Source organism: Leucopleurus acutus (assembly GCF_964270905.1).
Source record: "Leucopleurus acutus genome assembly, chromosome: 2".
Lineage (NCBI taxonomy): Eukaryota > Metazoa > Chordata > Mammalia > Artiodactyla > Delphinidae > Leucopleurus > Leucopleurus acutus.
Window position 1 is genome coordinate 167,844,882 of NC_139143.1, and position 19,226 is coordinate 167,864,107.

Sequence of the window (19,226 nt, forward strand, 5' to 3'; positions counted from 1 at the left end):
GCAGAATACTATCAGTCAACTCTTAGCTGGATTCTATTTCATAGGCTGCTGGTACTGATTTCAATGCACTGAGAAATAGAGAAATAAGTCTCCTGTCACCCATCAGCAACCCTCCACACGCACAAAGTAAAGGAAGAATGTATGGACACACCTTGCTGTATTGTGAAGAATGTATCTTACCTTCTGTTGACCCAAAAGTTTTTCAGGAACACAGGTGGAGTCAAAAAGGCAGACAATTTTCCTTATATTCAAGTTGACCCCTGAACAATGTGGCGGTTAATCTGCACATAACTTAGTTGGCCCTCGGTATCCGAGGTTCCTCCACATCCACGGACTCAACCAACCACTGCAGGTATAGTACTGTGGTATTTACTATTGAAAAGTATGTTGTAAGTGGACCTATGCAGTTCAAACCCACGTTGTTCAAGGGTCAACTGTACATGGGTTTACAATTTGAATTCTTTTGTGCCATGAATGTTAGACTTTAACTGAATTCCTTTACAAAGTTTACTTTTCTTTAAGTCTGTGCTGATTCATGTAGATTTACTCTTGTGTCATGGTAATTTTCACTATACTCTAAAAGAACTACTGGGCTTCCCTGGTGGCGCAGTGGTTGAGAGTCCGCCTGCGATGCAGGGGACACAGGTTCGTGCCCTGGTCTGGGAAGATCCCACGTGCCGCTCCGGGCCTGTGAGCCATGGCCGCTGAGCCTGCGCGTCCGGAGCCTGTGCTCCGCAACGGGAGAGGCCACAACAGTGAGAGGCCCGCGTACCGCAAAAAAAAAAAAAAAAAAAAAAAAAAGAACTACTGACTTAGAATAAAGAACCAATCCAGATTTCCCCAAAGATGAGTTTGATTTTTCACCTCATGAAAATGATTCTGGGTCAGAGTGATCTACTCCGTTAAATTGGGTGGTTGAAGAACCCGGCATTTTACCTGGTTATGGCACTTGGCTTTCAAGAGCCTATTTTTCTAACCTCTAAGTACAGGCCCCAGTGAAAAAAATACTGGGGAGATTCAACCTCTCTATGAGAAAAGGTCAAACACCTTTTCCAAATTTAAATTTTGCCTTAAATTCTCTCTGCCACACTGCCTCTGACATTCTTGAAAGTGCATGTAGTTCTCCAGAGATAGACTTCAAAAAGATGTTATTTTATCAAAGACTAATCTGTGTACCTCTGATTCAGCATTTTATGTCTTTCACTTCCCCCGGGAAGGAGTAAAGCTCTTTGCTATACCTCTGGGTCTATTATATTTAATTCTGCTCTTGGTAGTCAAAGACCATAGAAAATAACTGTCACCTGAACAACTCTTCTAGATGCCAGAGACTGGTGTTTGACGGATATTATATATTAAATAAAACCCATCAGCGTGGGATTATGTAGAAAAGCAATTTATTCCATTATAAGCACTTACACAGTTAGTCATGGAGAGTAACAGGCCTGCTGGTGAAACAGGTCACCCAAAATAGAGATGGTATCAAACTAGTGGTCAAGGACTAACTCCTTAAAAAAAAAAAAAAAAGCAACTCTTATCCAGGATTAATTTAATTTTAAAAACAAATACAAGCTATTGATTCGCTCTTCTCAATTTAACTGGACAGTCTACCTGTGGTATAACTGTCAGGTAAAAACATACATCTTTACAACTTGGTGGTCCCAAGTTTTTTTTTTTTTTTTTTTTTAAACCATTTCACAGAAAGGAAAGAAATAATATGAAAACAGCTCAAGAAATACACTAACAAGCAAAAATATATGGGGAAAGAGGAACACATTGTTTTGACTTAACTGAAGAAACTGAGAGGAGACTGGTCTGTGTAAGAAAATGTGTATCCTGGCAAGTTCCGTGTGAAGATTTTAGAGCAGGAATTTATATGACTTGAATCTCCCCTATTTCCTGAATAAAAATGACATCTTGTAGTATTTATACTTCATGGCTCAGACACCTACCTCACTTGGCTCTATTTCTTACTCACTCTAGCATTTACTTAAATGAGTCAGAAAAACTTGGGGATATAGCATAAGAAGAAAAATAACCACTCACAATATTCCCCTTTTTGTGGCTACTTTAGACCTCTGTTACTAGAAAATTCCTGAAGAAAATTTAAATATAAGTCTGTGGCTTTCCTGAATCAAGAAGCCCCCAGTTAATATTTAGAAAACACCTTCTGTTTGGACTAATAACATTGTTGATTATAGAGGGATAACCAAAGTCTGTGTCTCAAAACCAGTGTTAAATCAATCTCAGGGTTGAGAAGAAAAGGGGAGTCTAAAATCACAAGAAGTGCAGACATTCTCTAGGATCCTTGTCCTTCTGGATCCACGCTTCCTTCAGGGTCTTCGTCATTATAAATGTTCTCTGCCTGCCAAAAACAAGAAAAAGAGAAAAGGATATTGAGTAAACATGAAAGTTACTTCTTGAAGTTAAAGTTTCAAATAGACGAGGCCAGGGAGACAGACTGTGGGGCATATACTCTGTTTTAACTATTCAACTCTGCAGTTATTGGATGAAAGTAGCCACAGACAACCTGCAAATGGGTAAGTATAGTTGCATGCCAAATAAAACAGGCAGCTGGCCACAGGCCAACCCCCCGGATTAGGCTAGTCCCTAAAAACTGAATTATGGTTACCATTTGTCTTGATAATCAACCTTGAGTCTTTTAATCAGACAATTATTCGTAACAGTCAAAAAGTAAAAACAACACAAATGTCCATCAACTGATAAATGGACAAATAAAATGATATGCCCATACAATGAAGTATTATTTGGCAATAAAAAAAGTCAGTCACATATTGTATGATTTCATTTATATTAAATGTGCAGAATAGGCAAATCCATACAGAAAGTAGATTAATGGTTGCCTAGTACTGGGTGGACTGGAGGCAAATGGGAGGGATGGCTACTGGCTGTGGGGTTTCTTTCTGGGGTAACTGACTGTAGTGATGGTTGCACAATTCTGTGACTGTACTGCAAAACCCATGTTCTAAATCTCAATTTATAAATATTTTAAAAAGAGAAACTGTTCTTGCATAAAATAAACTCTACTTGTACGACTTGATGAAATACCCATATCCAAGAGCATCTTAAAAACAGATACCACTTTCACTTGGGCAAAACTTACTGTTCTTAGTATCTACTATGCACTTAGTATCACTAGGGTAGGTGCTACAGAGGATGGGATAGTCTTAGCTTTCAATCTGACTACAGGGACAAACAATGTATACAATTATGTGAGTGGTCTGACAACAAAAGTGTGGTATCTTCTCCCTTGACACCAATGGGGTGTCCAACAACTCAGTTCAATCCTGATGTTGACCACCTGGAGGTAGCACTGTGACCAAGGGCTCAACCCCACAAGACTACCCTCACTTCAGCAGAGGCCAGTGTCAAGCCCTCAGTGCCCAGGCTACCTAAGTACTCCTGCCCAACTTGGCTATAAATTTTCTCACAGCCACCCCCGCCCCCCAGGTTTGATATTTGCTGGAATGATTCACAGAACTCAGGAAAGCGCTCTACTGGTTTATTATAAAGAGTATAACTCAGGAATGGCCAAATGGAAGAGATGCACAGGGCAAGGTGGGGATGGAGCACAGAGCTTCCACACCCTTTCTGGTGGCATTGATATATTCACCAACCCAGAAGCTCATGAAATCAAAAGTTTTTATGGAGCTTTCCCAAGAGTGTTTATAGGGGCCCCTTTAAGTTACCTCCTTAGCCTAAACTCAGGTGAGGCCAAAAGCAGCTACTTATAAATAGCAATAGAGACTCCTACCACTCAGGAAATCCCAAGGGTTTTAGGAACTCTGTGCCAGGAACCTGGACAAAGACCAAATGCTTACTACTCATTATATCACAATAATTCTTAAAAACAAAACAAAACAAACACCCTCCCCCAAACGGAGTAAAGTAACAACCTGGACTGGAGGTGATGGCCTTGAAGGTGATGTAGCTTAATCTCCTACAACATTCCCATGACAACCACTAAAATACCTTTCACTGACAGACTATCTAAGGCAGCCCATTTCACTTTCTTGTTAGAACTCTAATTTTTTATATTAATTTTGTGTGGGTGTGTTACAAGGAAAAGGATAAAGTGGATTTTCTGTTAATACATGAAACAAATCCTTATTATAAAAAATTATAATACAGAAAGGTATAAAGAAGAAAACAAGAATTCTCTAAACATACCAACCACATTTTGGCAAATAGCCTTCTATTAAATAGTTACATATAATTAAACATAAGACTAGATACCCAAATTTTAATAAGAGGGATTCTATCATGCTGTTCTATAATTTGCTTTTTTCCTACTATTAGCATATCATGAATAGCTTATAAAACTAAGTATACTTCATTCTGATACATAATATTCTGAAGTATTGATCCAGTATATAATGTGTTAATCTCATAGGCCACAAATACTCCCATTTTATTTCTTTATTTTTGATTAATAGGGTTATTCCATAAGAAAGTTATGAATATCAAAAACTTTTTTCCTCATGTTGAGCCAAACACTCACCTCTGGAGCTTCTTCCCGGCTCTAGATCTACTCTGAGACACCAAAAGTTTCTTTTGAATTATTTTCATTTATTAGGCTACTGTCACTTAAAAGTCATGCACTTGTTTTGTAAATTGTGGTAAAAGACACATAACAAAATTTACCATCATAACCATTTTTAACTGTACAGTTCAGGGGCATTAAGTCCATTCACACTGTGTGCAGCTATCACCACCATCCATCTCCAGAAGGCAACTGTTTCTTGTATTGCTATATATCAGACATTACAGTTGCTTTTATTAAATTTCAAGTGCTCTGAAAATTCAAAGAAGGGTGATCACCTTCAATTGGGGTATAAAGGCAGGGAATGTTTTTGACATCTAGGTAAGTTTCATGAAGAAATGGTACTCTTTGATGCTGTGACATTGCAGTAGGAACTGTGCTAGGCATGTTCATAAGTAATTTCAAGGGAATGATCATTCCTAAAGATTCGACTGCTAGCAAAGAGGGAAAAACAGGAGGCAAGCCAACAATTAGGAGGTTACTGCAATAGCCCAGCAAGTAGTAATGAGAACCTGACCAAAAAACTAGGTGTGGAATACAAACAGGAAAGTTGGTTATATCTGTTTGTAAGATGAGTAAAGACAGGAGAAGCACTGCAGAGATCAACAATATAAAATCTGATAAGTGAACCGCACCTAGAGGTGAACAGACAATAGAGGAAGACCTGAGTTTTCAAATCTAGTGAGCTGGGGAGACATTGAAGCCATATAGAAAACAAAAAGTCAGGAGGTAAGGGGAGTAAGGAAAAGAAGGAGAAAAGAAAAGATTAGTTTTGTTTAGTTGAGTTCGAGATACCAGTGAGACAACTTGATAAAGTTAAAGGGTAGGCAGCTGAAAATGATAATGTGCAGGCAAGTCACACTCGGGAGTAAACTGAACAGAGTTGCCAGTTGTACTGATGGAGTATATAAATATGCAGTGATACTAGGTCTCATTTATCTAAACTCGCCCAAATAAAGAAACACTTACCATTTGCCAAACTTGCATGATATTGTCTTCTGATACAGAACAAATCACCCAAGGTTCATTGGGATTCCAGGAGAAATCAGATATCTTGGCAGTGTGACCACCATGAATAAACTGAAAGAGGAAGGAAAACAGATGAAAAGCAGACAGAGGACAATAAATCACAAACTATTTCAGTTCTGCTCAACATCTGTAACATACCAACAATTCTGGTGGCCCATCTTCTGCATCTTCTGGGGATTGTTCCTCTCCAATTTTACTAGCACAAAAAGATTTTTAGAAGTTAAAACAGGGACTTCCCTGGTGGCGCAGTGGTTAAGAATCCGCCTGCCAATGCAGGGGACACGGGTTCAATCCCTGGTCCAGGAAGATCCCACATGCCGCGGAGCAACTAAGCCCACAAGCCACAACTACTGAGCCCACGTGCTGCAACTACTGAAGCCCTCACCACAACAAGAGAAGCCACCGCAATGAGAAGCCTGCGCACCACAACGAAGAGTAGCCCTCATCAGCCGCAACTAGAGAAAGCCCATGCGCAGCAACGAAGACCCAACGCAGCCAAAAATAAATAAATTAAAAAAAAGTTAAAACAGATTTACCTTGAGTAATTCTGGAAAGTGTAAGAAAATAACTCCACAAAGAGTAATAATTAACAAGACTTACCTTAAATCCCAGACATTCAGTCTGCGATCAGTACCACTGGAAGCCAAAATAGTCTCATTGTGAGGTGACCACTGAACCTATACATAAGAAAAAAGCCATCAATTAGAAAATTGAGGGGAAAAAATCTAACATTATATTTAACAATTTAACCCATTACTAGACCCAGGATATCAGCTCTTGTTCTATTTCATATTTTTGAAGATCTCATTTATTCTTATTGTCTAATTCCAGCTTCTAGCCAAATGTCATCCAGTGCTGACCTAAGAACTAAAGTACAGATCACACACAAAGTAATTATTTACCCAAGTACTTATAATGAATTCAGTATTACACATAGGACTGCAAAGACTATAATGTACTCCTCACAGTGCCCTTGCATTAAGCTTCCAACATAATGTAACAATTATTTCTTGAACTGAGTCAGAGGGCTTTGCATATGGAGCTTAATTAAACGGATGAGGCAGAAAACATGGAGTCAGTACTTTACGAATGAACTGTGAAATTAACAGATACAGCAAGTTATAAAGGATAAAGGAGTGGAAATAAGGGAAGAGACAAGCGTCAGGAACAAGGCAGATAAAATAATCAGGCACTAAGTTTAATATAGAAACAATGGAGGGAAAACAATACCAATTCATACAGAGATCAGCATAGGCATAAAGATGATTTTTATTCTTATAGCAATGGGATAAGGCACAAGTGTGCCCACTCCCACATTCAGGTTTCCCTTGGGGCGGGGGGAGGAGCATTAGTTTCTCTCACCTGGAATATTTCATCCTTATGTGATTCAAAGGAATGCAACTTAAGTTTCAGATTTCTCAGATCCCACAAGGCAACAGTCTACATACAAAAATGAAAGCAAGTACAATCAATAAAATTTTTTTTTCGAGAAAAAGAAAATCCATAACTAAAAGATCTCTGTGCATTCAAAAGAAGCCAGAGAGGGACTTCCCTGGTGGTCCAGTGGTAAAGAATCCGCCTTCCAATGCAGGGGACACGGGTTCGATTCCCCGGTCGGGGAACTAAGATCCCACACACCGCAGGGTAAGTAGGCCCGTGCAGCGCAACTACTGAGCTCACACACCTCAACTAGAGAGCCATGCACCACAACTGGAGAAGAGAAAACCCGCGCGCCACAACGAAAGATTCTGCATGCCACAACTAAGACCCGACACAGCCAAATAAATAAATATTAACAACAAAAGAAGCCAGAGAAATCCACCCTGTTTTCTTGTAGAATAAATCACACTGACCTTGTCAGCTGATCCTGTGGCAAGAATGAACTCACTATAAGGATTGAAAGAAAGGCAGTTCACTTCAGCAGTGTGAGCATCAACTGAGTGGCTCGGTTTGGAAGTATTGTTTGAACGAGTATCCCAGCTTTAGTAAAAGAGAAAAAACAGGAAAAATGCTTGAAATGGGTAACTAAATATAAAACTTAGATAATATATTGAGAAAAAAATGGATTCTACTCACATCATAAGTTTCTGATCATCAGCAACTGACCCAAACAGAGACTCATGGAGCAGATGCCAGGAGACGTCTTCTACTACTGCTGTATGCCCTGTAAAGATGGTCTTCGCATCCACAACTTTTCCTTCCTTTGGAACAGCACTGATGTCCCATAGGCAGATAGTCTTAAATGAAAAATTAACTATTATATAAAAGGGTCTCACTTCCTGACATACCCCAGAGGAAAAAAACTGATATAACTAGCCCAGATTTGCTTCAAAATGTAAAGGATACGCACATGGTCATCTGAAGCACTAAGTAAGTGCCCACTGAGATTTGGGTTCCAAGAAAGCCCGTAGCCTTCCTTCTGATGTCCACGGAGACGCAAGTCTGGGTTGCACTCTCCAGAAGGGTCTATAAAGTAACAGACACATCAAGACTATCCAGTCCACTTCCTCTTTGGATCTACTAAGTATAATGGAATTTTTATCAAGAGGTCTAAAGCTCTTACTTTTTATGAGACATACAGACCCATTATGACCAAACAGATAATGCTTAAGAGCTGCACATTCTATCCTATGTAAAAAAGCATTTTTTTCCCCATGTAGGGAAGAAGGATGAAGGAAGAGTACCCACACATATCAATATAAATATAAGATGTTAAGTTATACAAAGAATAACAAGCAATTAAAACTGAGAGAAGCAATGTATCCCCACAGTGACTCATCATTTGTATTTGAATCGAAGAGGGCAAGTACCTGGTTTAGAAGGATGTTTCGTATAGTCAAAAACAAGAACATCACTGGATGGAGTCTTTGTGGCAATGATGCAAGGGTTCTGGGGCATATACCGTGCCCTGTTCACTTCTCCTTCATGGTTGATCTTGATTTCTATTTCAATTTTTCCACTAACCGAGCCAAAACCTCCAAATTCTGTAAATACAATAAATTAACTGCAAATGAGGACAAAGCAAGAGCTACTCTATGTCACTCAAAGTATGACACAGGCAAGGCTTTTAATCAACGAACTGGTGTAATACTAGAAGCGATCTAAAAATTTGTTAGCAGTATAAAGTGCGTTCACATTCCTTATTTCATTTGATTCTTAGCATAACCCTACAGCGTAGGGAAGAGTTATTATCTCCAAAAATTTTACACGAGGGCTTCCCTGGTGGCGCAGTGGTTAAGAATCCGCCTGCCAATGCAGGGGACACGGGTTCGAGCCCTGGGCCAGGAAGATCCCACATGCCGCGGAGCAACTAAGCCTGTGCGCCACAACTACTGAGCCTGCGCTCTAGAGCCCGTGAGCCTAGAGCCCGCGCTCCGCAACAAGAGAAGCCACAGCAGTGAAAAGCCTGCGCACTGCAACGAAGAGTAGTCCCTGCTCGCCGCAACTAGAGAAAGCCCGCGCGCAGCAACAAAGACCCAACGCAGCCAAAAATAAAAAATAAGTAAATAAAAATTTTACACAAGAAAAGAGAAGCTCAGAGGACCTACATTGATTTGTTTATGGTGACTTGACTATGGCAGAACCTAAACTGAATCCCTATTTTTCTGATCCCTAGCCTGGTACTCTTTCAGCTATACCTGCAATGATTTAGGTAATAATATACCTAATAAGTATTACATTACTATCTAAAAGTAAGGAACACTATTGACTCCACTTCAAAAATTCTCACTAAGTGGCTTTCAAGCCTCACTTAAACTATCAAAAAAAATGTGCTCAATAAATAAAATCAAAGTTACTGTTTTAATGAATATTAAGTACACAGTGTGCTAGGTACTGAAGAGTCCCTTTTACTATTTATTTGAAACTCTAGTTTGGGATGACCTTTCTGAAATACCGTCACATCTTTCCTCACACCAGTGAAGAAAAACAGAGCCACAACAGCTGGTTCCACTTTCCTGACCTCCCACTTACACTTGCCAACCAGAGTCCTTGGTTGAAATAAACCAGGTAGGCAAGGACTAGACAAAAACATTTTTTATTCATATTTGACTCCTGTATGCACTTACAGAATTCTCCCAAGTACCATTATAAAATGTATAACAATATAATTTGTGATTATGTAAATCTTGGCAAAACAATATTTAAACAAAGCTAGTTAATAAGTAGCCAAAGAATTACAGAAGGCAGCATGATAAGGTACCTGAGTAACAGTCAGGCCATGGCATAACTGACTCTGCCACTTACTATCTTGGTGGTTTTGGTGAAGGCCTTCAATTTCTGTGAACCTCAAACACCTTACCCATAAAACCAAGTTATGAGAGTAACTTGTAGATGAAAATGACACTCTGAAGGACAAAAATCTTTTCAAAAAGCAGAGACATAGTTGGGTAATATAATTAGCGATAACTTTCAACCTCAAAATAACTTTATAAGTTGAAAAGCAGTGGTTTAAACAAGCTAAAAACCTAGAAACAGTTCAAAATAGACCCTAAAAGAGAAAAAACCCCAAACACATTAAACAATTTCCCCCCCAGAATTCTAGACCACAAGCATCTACATTGTAAAAAAAGAAGGCATGATTAGGATATGTGATCTCAAAGAACTTTTAGTCCAAACACAGGGAGATAAGATAAGCACACAATTATAGATGACTATGACAGAAAAGAATAATTGCCAGAAAAGAGATATCAACAAGGAAAGAGCAATAGCTGGCATGGAGCCCACAGAGCAAGGGGTAATTGTTATATAATGTGGGTTATTTCAGTATCAGCTATATACTACTAATCAGAGCCCCCCCCCCACAAATGTAGTTGAAGTACAGTAATAAGAAATCAGCTTAGAGGATTCACAATTGAGATTTATGAAGATGAGGATTTATCTATTTAACAAATAGATTCCCCAAGTTGAAGGTGATACGCAAAAGGCCAAATCTGATGTAGGAAAGAAAGACTGAGGTAGAAATGTACAATAAATTGAATGACTATAAAGGTCTAACTATGTTGCTATTTTGTTTGCTTCTCTCCATATAAAATACCATTTAAAAAGACTGAGACTGGGGCTTCCCTGGTGGCACAGTGGTTGAGAATTTGCCTGCTAATGCAGGGGACACAGGTTCGAGCCCTGGTCTGGGAGGATCCCACATGCCGCGGGGCAACTAGGCCCATGAGCCACAACTACTGAGCCTGTGCGTCTGGAGCCTGTGCTCCGCAACAAGAGAGGCCGCGATAGTGAGAGGCCCGCGCACCGCGATGAAGAGTGGACCCCGCTTGCCACAACTAGAGAAAGCCCTCGCACAGAAACGAAGACCCAACACAGCAAAAATAAATAAATTAATTAAAAAGAAAAGTACCAATGTCACCGTGGATGTGAGGATTAAATTAGTCAATGCTTTTGGAAAAAAAAGACTGAGACACAACAATATAGTAAAAGTGTCTAGCCTGATGAATTTTTACATATGCATATATCCGGGGAACTACCACACAGATAAAAATACGGAACATCTCCAGCCCTCTCTTATCCTCCCACAAGGTACCACTGTGTCCCTCCCAACCAATGCTGCCTGACAAACTAGATAACCGGCATTCTAATTTCTACCAACGTACCGTTTTTTTTGAGTCCATAAACATTTTGAAACTAAGAAGAATAAGTTGTAACATCTTGAGTCAAATACTCCATTATTTCATCATGATTTAGTAATAGTTTATTATATATTGAGGCAAAAGACTAAAGATTACTTAAAAACAAAAACAAACGCCCCCCCCCCCCAACCCATTCCCCAAATAAGTTGCTAAAAATAAATCTGTTGATATTTGAAGATCCTGGTAACAGAGTCTGAAGTAAACTTTTAAACCGAATCTATTTTCAGGCTTAAAATGTGACCATAGCCTGGCTGAATCTAATATAAACACACACATTCTTTTTAATGTCAAAACAAGCCTAAGCCAGTTTTTAGTTCTTTCTCTTTGAAAGTTTAATGATCTTTTGAAGCTGTCTGCCACCAAGTACCTCAAACCAAATGGGGTCAAGTAGAAGGTAATCAATTACAATAGTTCAATCTGAGAGTCCAGGACATTTCATCTGAGAGCAAGGAGGGACTAGGAAGCTATCTATCTAACAACAACCCAAGAAGCTTTAAGAGATATTAGTATATATCTACTTCCAGCACTGTTGAGACCACATGGAGAGCACCTGCCCCGCTGCAAGCACCAAGCTTGTTCAGTCATCCGAGGGTGATGTGAAGGACGAAGGAGAGGTAAAAGTAAGAGAAAAGGAAGGAATGGAAGCTGATACGCTATGTAACCTTAGGGCAAGTTACAAAACAACTGTAAGCATCGGTTTCCTTGTGAGGATTAAATAGGGCGAAATACAGTCATACAAATGTATCATACATATTACTGGTATTTTTCATAGTTCCTCTATTATTAAGTATTAGTAAGGGGGATAAAGGTATCATCAGAACATAAAAGTAAATTGGTTTGATGCCACTCAAAAAATTCAGTTACCAGAAAGACTGGAGTGTATGTTAAAAGATGCCATTTCAAAAGCCAGGGAAGACTTATATGAGGAATCTAAAAAAGAATACAAATGAATCTATATACAAAACAGAAACAGACTCACAGACATAGAAAACAAACTGATGGTTACCAAAGGGGAGGGGTTGGGGGGATAAACTAGGAGTATGGGATTAATAGATACAAACTACTATACATAAAATAGATAAGCAACAAGGATTTACTGTATACTCAATATCTTGTAGTAACCTATAACGGAATATAAAAAAATCCAAAAAAACCCCCCAGAGCTAATGAAACACTATGCCGAACACCTGAAACACAATACTGTAAATCAACTCTACTTACAACAAAAACAGTGAAGAAAATGGATTAGTCAGCAAATGGCAGTAAAAAAAAATTGCTAACCACTTAGAAAAAAGCTCAGATTCCTATTTCATCCCTAAAACCAAAACAAATACAAGAAAGATTAAAGTTTTAATAGTCAAAACACAAAAGTACCAGAAAACAACAGCTAACTATTTTAAAATCCTGGAATGAAGGCCTTTCAGTGAATGACAAAATCGGAAGGACACCAGAGGAAAGCTGGATAATTTAAAATTCACAGCTTCTAAACAAAACAGGACTCAAAATTATAAAATAAAGAGGGAAAAAATTACCTATAACCTATTAGTTAGGGATAACTTACCTTACATAGAGAGATAACTCAAAAGAAAAAATGAGCAAAAAACATAAATAGGCAGCTCAAGAGAGAGACAGACAAATATTTTAAAATAGGTCCAACATTACGAATAACTTAAAAAGCCAAGTAGGGAATTCCCTGGCAGTTCAGTGGTTAGGATTCCGTGCTTTCACTGCTGAGGGCACGGGTATGATCCCTGGTCAGGGAACTAAGATCCTGCAAGCAGCGTGGTGCAGCCATTAAAGGAAAAAAAAAAAAAAAAAAAAAAAAAAAAGCAAAGAGTGTAGTATTACATTCAATGTTGGCAAAGGCATGCAGAAACAGACATCAATACATCTGCTATTGGTGAAATTGTGAATCTTTCTTTGGAGGGCAACTTAGCAGTACCAATTATAATTGAAAATGTTCTTGCCACTTGATTAACATTCCACTTAATCATTCTACAGCAAAACTATGCAAGATACATGTACAAGAACATGTATTTGTTCTTCAAAAACATGTTTTTGAAGCCAAAAGATTGGAAACCACTTAAATGTTAATTGAGGGATGGTTAATTATAGTATAGTATACAGCCATCAAAAAGGAGCATCTCCTTATGCTCACACAGAAAGATGTCCAAGATACACCAGGCCAGGAAACTATATTTTATGCTGTATTCCCAGTACCAAGAAAAATTGCCTGGCATACAGTAAGTACTTAATATATTTGTTGAATGAGTGATCCAATAAATGGGATAGATAAACCATTCAGAAAACTATCAATTTAACAGCGATCCATAAGGGATAGATTTACAGGGGGAGGAGGGTTCACAGTATTTTATATTTGCTTCAATTTTTTTTTTTTTTTTTTTTTTTTTGGCTGCACTGTACAGGCTTGCCGAATCTTAGTTCCCTGACCAGGGATCCAACCAGGGCCCCCACAGTGAGAGCATGGAGTCCTAACCACTGGACCACCAGGGAATTCCCTGCTTTATTAAAGATGATTTATTATATTACCAATCAGAATATTTGTTTTATGTCTAAATAACCAAAAGTCCTATTTAAAGACAATTTATTTAATAAAAAGGAAACAGGCTCAGAGAGGCTAAATGATTTATCCTCAAACCACACAGCTAGTGAGCAGCTCAACAGGGTCTCAAGCCCATCTTCTGATTCTTTTTTTTTGATGTGGACCACTTTTAAAGTCTTTATTGAACTTGTTACAATATTGTTTCTGTTTTATGTTTTGGTTTTTTGGCCGCAAGGCATGTGGGATCTTAGCTCCCCGACCAGGGATCAAACTCGCACCCCGTGCATTGGAAGGCGAAGCCTTAACCACTGGATTGCCAGGGAAGTCCCAGTTTTGATTCTTAAGTTCAGTGTTTTATCCCCTCAATCACTGATGCCTACCTAGAGAATAACTCTGTAGTAACCATATCCTATAGTTCACACACTTGGATCAGCGACACAAAATCATGTTTGCTGACCTTTATCCTAAGGACTTATTTTGCATTCTATATTACCCTAAGCTAAATATGGAATGATCAAAAGAGTAACTGTACATTACAATCCTGGCAAGTAACTGGAACCCAAAATATCTTAGATAAAAGAATGGATCCTGCTAATCAGGAGAAATCTAAGATAAAAAACATTAAACATTCATTTTTGGCACAAATCTCAATACTGAGAGCCTATCTTCTACCTCCCAGTAATAATTTGAGTTCAAGGACAACAATAAAGGAAACCCACTCATTTCTATCTCTTCTGAAAGGGAAAAAGTATTTCATGAACAGTTAAGCCCTTAGGATATCTCCTAAAAATAGGATATAATTAAACACTCAATTTTTATGTACTATATAGCAAATGCCATGGTTAAGTCATTTATACCACTTAAACCCGGAAAGTGTAATTTAAGCAAGTGTTTTTCAACCTTTTTTTTCATTATTGCCCCTGTAAGGAACCTTGTAGGACATTTTTTCTGATACCTTGATGAAATTCCTGTGTATTTGTTTATGCCTGCTATGTATTTCTGTGCTTTAAACAGTTCAAAGAATAAGATTGTTTTCACACACACACACCCCTCTGAGAACCAATTTTCACTCCCGCAGGGGCAGTATCTCCCATGTTGAGAATGCAAGCATGCGTAGCAGTAATATATGGTGGATTTCTGCTTCTTTCAATTCTAGAAATTTCCCCACCACCAAATTTAGTTGAAGCAAGTTTACAGAAAAGGTACAGAACCAAGTATGTGTTAAATATGTCTTCTGACATCTAATATCTATACTGCAAAATCAGGCTTTCCAAAGCTTAGTTATCTTGTTCCTAACTTGAGGGACTACTTTATCAAACTGTACACACTCTTTATTATAATTTAGAGATACGAAAAATATAACCCATATATCATTCCTTCCTTCACCTTTAAGATTCCTACCTCCTTTTTCACTGTCGTAGTGTGAAGCATCAAACTGAGCATCATCGTTAGGGAGCTGCACACTGGCTATCACAAGGTGGTTTTGTTCATCTGATGTGTGTGTCCCCAGGACAAGTCGATGAATACTGAAATCTTTCCCTTCTGGTCTGTAATAGGAATATATGGTCAGTATTCAAATCAGTACACTAAGAGAGACTACAAAGTCAGTGACATACATGTATGCACAAGGCACTATTACAACCAGTTTTCAGAGGAAGAAGTCATTAAGAGCCATAGTTCCTACTTTTCACATATCTTCCATAGAGCTGAGTATAAGGACCGCAGAACACTTAATTTCATAATTATTAACTTAGCCAAATATTTACAATTACTTTGAGGAAAAAGTCTGATGGAATAAAATACGAATTAGCTACTCACCCTTTACAAGGAGTTGGAGGGAAAGAAACCAATTGGTGGGTATACTACCACTTTAGGTTACTTCATTAGGTTAACGTCATTAAAAGGGAAAGGAAGTAACATCAGGTAAACTAACTGTTCAAATACTACTGAAGCACAAAGATAATTAAAATGTGATCCATATCCTCAAAAAACCAGGGACAATTAAACAGTCATATACACAAACATTTTAAACACAAGTCAACATATAATTCATGAAAAGTACCCAAGAGCATGGAAATTTAGATACGAAAGATTAGTTCTGGAATAAAGGACACGTTCTTAGAAGAAGTGTTACCTGAGCAGGTCTCAAAATGAGAGATAATCTAGAAGAGGGGGACAAGGGCTTTGGAAGACAGTATTCTAAGGGAAGTAAGCAAAGGGGAGATTACAAAGTGCCAGACACCACGTTAAGCATTTCACATACCTCATATCACTTAAACACCATAACAACACTCTGAAGTACTATTCTAATTTAAAGATGGTTTGGGAAAATTAAGCAACTTGCCTAAGATCACAACTACCAACTAACAGAACTAGAACTGAAGTCCAAATCTGACTTTGAATGTGGGAAAACAAAGTGAGAGAGAAGGCTAGAAAGCAGATAAAAATCAGACTCTAGGGTACTGAATGCCAGCTTAAGGCATTCTGGACTCTTTACTGTAAGGAACAAAGAACCATGGAAAATTTATAAGGGACATAGCATCATCTGAATTACCTCAGAAGGATTAATTTAACAGTGTAAAGCAGAGGTTCTTCAAGCGTGGTATCAGGAACAGTAGCATCAACATCATCTGGGAACTTCAGCATGCAAATTCTGAGATCCACTATAGACCTACTCAATCTGAAACTTGGGGGGGAGGGATGGTTTGTGGTGCTCAACAATCTGTTCTGCAGGGAATTCCTTGGTTGTCCAGTGGTTAGGACTCAGCGCTTTCACTGACATGGCCCAGGTTCAATCCCTGGTCAGGGAACTAAGATCCCACAAGCTGCAAGGCGTGGTCAATTGAAAGAAAAAAAAAATCTGTTTTACAATCCCTCCAGCTGATTATGATGCCTGTTAAAGTTCTAGAACCCATGGTCTAGATGGGAAAGATGCTACACAAGAATTGATCCGGGCTTATAAATGGACTGTCAAGTGGATAAAGGGGGAAAAACCTAAAAAATGTCAAACCAAAGTCAACTATGAAAAGGAGAAATGGGAACAATAGAAAAAGTTGGGTTGGGACCTCCATGGAAAAAATATACTCAGTTTGAAATATGTCATGTTGGGGAAGCCAATAAAATACTCCAGATAAGACAGCTGAAAATTCAGGTAGCGCTCAGAAGTTGGATCTGGAGATAAATCAACAGAAATTCCTCTGCACAGAGTTAATAGGTGTCTACATCTCACATGGGAAAAAACAGAGGAAAGATAAGAGGGCTGTCAACATAAAGTTGGGGATACCTGCATTTAGAAAGTTAAAGACTCAGAGCAAGTGAGGGAGGGAAGAAGAATATTACAAAACTATGATTGTATGGTTTTTTGTTTTTGTGTTTAGAAACAAAATATGAATAAAAAAGAACACACACACACACAGTAAACAGTAGACATTAGAGATAGTTGCTTAAAGGACCCCTCATTCTAAAAAAATAAATAAGTAAATGACATTGTTATTCGAGCAGAATACAAAAAAAAAAAAAGGGGAAGGATATTTGGACCAATGTCTAATACTGCAGAAAGATTTATTTACCTCAATTCATAAAGTAGAAAGCTACTAAGACTACAGCACAGATTTCAGCCTTGGGTTATTTATTTAGTCTTAATTCACTGCTTTCCAAACATAGCTAATCACATTATATGGAAAGCTTTTCTAGAATGACTTAGTAGGTATGGGGTGGCCAATATTTGGGATCCTCTGGTCCAATATCATTTAGCACATGTCTACAGTAAATCTGGAATCACCATTCAACTATTCTCAAGTATCCTGCCGCAAGTTCCTAAGTGGTTTGAACTGAGAACTCCTGACAGAAATGACTCCACTTATCCTGAACTCAAGTAATTCTGATGATCAGCTGAATATGGGAACTCCTGGTCATGATAAACCAGCTTCCAGCTCTAAATTTCTAAGTACTTATTAACATACTTAGGACAGATGTCGCCATGTTTTAAAAAAATGCCAATGTGAAGGCAGCAGGCTCATTCTTAAGTTATTAATAACATTTATATAAAACTTGTTGAGCTGAAACGTAGCCAAATAACCACAACTCGCAAATATCTTGACTTCTAAAGACCTAAGTTTTGAAGGAATTTACTTACTTAGTACACTTATAGAATTTCTAAATGTTGTTCTGAATGGCAGGTACCATGTCACATTCATCTTTGCATTAACCAGCTACTACCAATGACTGTGAGATTCAAATTTCTTTTGTTGAAAGAACTGGACTCATCTTAATACTTTTTGAAAGCTGACAAATTTTACATAACTGTTTGGTCAACTATAGTTATAATACAGCTATTCAATTCAGAATCAGATAAAGAAGACAACATGTTTTCTCTTATCAGGTAAACTGCAAAGTTGTTTTACATTTTGCCTTTTTTGGCCTAGAAAAAAAATGTCACCACTAGGTTCTGATCACGTGCCCGCTACGGGTGACTGGAGAAAAGAAAAACAGGGAAAATCGATGCAAGAAATCTACACCGAGAACACAACAAAATAACGTTCAAAAGATTCCTATCACCTGGTTACATCAGGAAGCCACTGTGCAGTTAGGCTGGGCCACTCCAGAGCATGGGTCATCACCAAATCGTAAAGAAAAGGAGTGTTCTTTTTCCATATTTTGTATTCTTCATTGATCACACGTTCTTCTACTGCGTCATCAAAGGCTGCTAAAACATTAAAAACAAATTTAAGTTAGCGACCACAAATGGAAACCGAGTAGACACTTTCAAAGCTACCGGCACGGCTCCAGAATCCCGATTCTGAAACGGAGGTTTGTCTAAATCTCCCCGAGGCGCAGGCACCAACACCGCTCTCCAGCTTCACGGGGCCTAACTGCTGGGGTCATCCCGGCCAGACGCCGTTAGCCGTTCGGGCGACGGCGTCGGCAGGAGAACAGAACCCGCGAGGAGGGCCGAACACCGACCCCTGCGGGTAGCGAGCGCTGCAGAGAGGACCCGGAGAGAGACAGGTAGACCGACAGGGAGCGCGGGGAGGGACCAAACACCCGCCGGGGCCCCCACCGCCACCCTCCCGCCGCTGCGCCGGGCCTCCGCTCCCGAGGAGCTGGCGCGCCGTTAGCCCTCCCCGCGGGGCGATTTCTCCTCACGCCTGCGATGGCGGGTACGGCACTCAGCAGAGTCCGGCCTGTCCTCACTGTTAGGCCGTGTCAAGGCCGCTACGCAAGCCCGACACCCCCGCTCTCCTGTGGCCGCCCCGGCACCCTCACCTTCCTTGTCGGCCATGGCGGGCAGGCAAGCCGGGGGGGATCGGGTTGAGCTTTGCGAGAGGGGCGGGGAGGCTGCGGGCGCTCGCTCTGCGCGCGCGGCCTCTATTGTTTCCTGCTGCCCCTGAGTGAGGGCCGACTCGCGCACCTTCGCGCCAACACCGGCCAATCG

The 19,226-nt window shown here is 39.4% G+C and overlaps 1 protein-coding gene across 1 annotated transcript; it reads right to left on the bottom strand.

Annotated features, from left to right (window-relative positions):
• Positions 1–1,377: 1,377 nt before the first annotated feature.
• Positions 1,378–19,166, bottom strand: RBBP4 (RB binding protein 4, chromatin remodeling factor). The gene is made up of 12 exons (XM_082833692.1): positions 19,058–19,166; positions 18,350–18,497; positions 15,194–15,339; positions 8,401–8,574; positions 7,941–8,056; positions 7,667–7,827; positions 7,444–7,570; positions 6,953–7,030; positions 6,191–6,267; positions 5,729–5,786; positions 5,531–5,641; positions 1,378–2,362 (listed from the first exon to the last, which is right to left on the bottom strand). Exons 1-12 carry the CDS (start codon positions 19,071–19,073, stop codon positions 2,297–2,299), a joined length of 1,278 nt encoding a protein of 425 aa, XP_082689818.1. The 5' UTR covers positions 19,074–19,166; the 3' UTR covers positions 1,378–2,296.
• Between the last annotated feature and the right edge of the window lie 60 nt (positions 19,167–19,226).

What these genes read in the sequence shown, in the direction of transcription:
- RBBP4 (XM_082833692.1), bottom strand. An exon ending in CTACGACAGTGAAAAAGGAG is followed by an intron (nt 8,575 to 15,193) that starts GTAGGAATCTTA and finishes TTGTATTTACAG; the next exon opens with AATTTGGAGGTTTTGGCTCG. An exon ending in GAAACATCCTTCTAAACCAG is followed by an intron (nt 8,057 to 8,400) that starts GTACTTGCCCTC and finishes GTTACTTTATAG; the next exon opens with ACCCTTCTGGAGAGTGCAAC.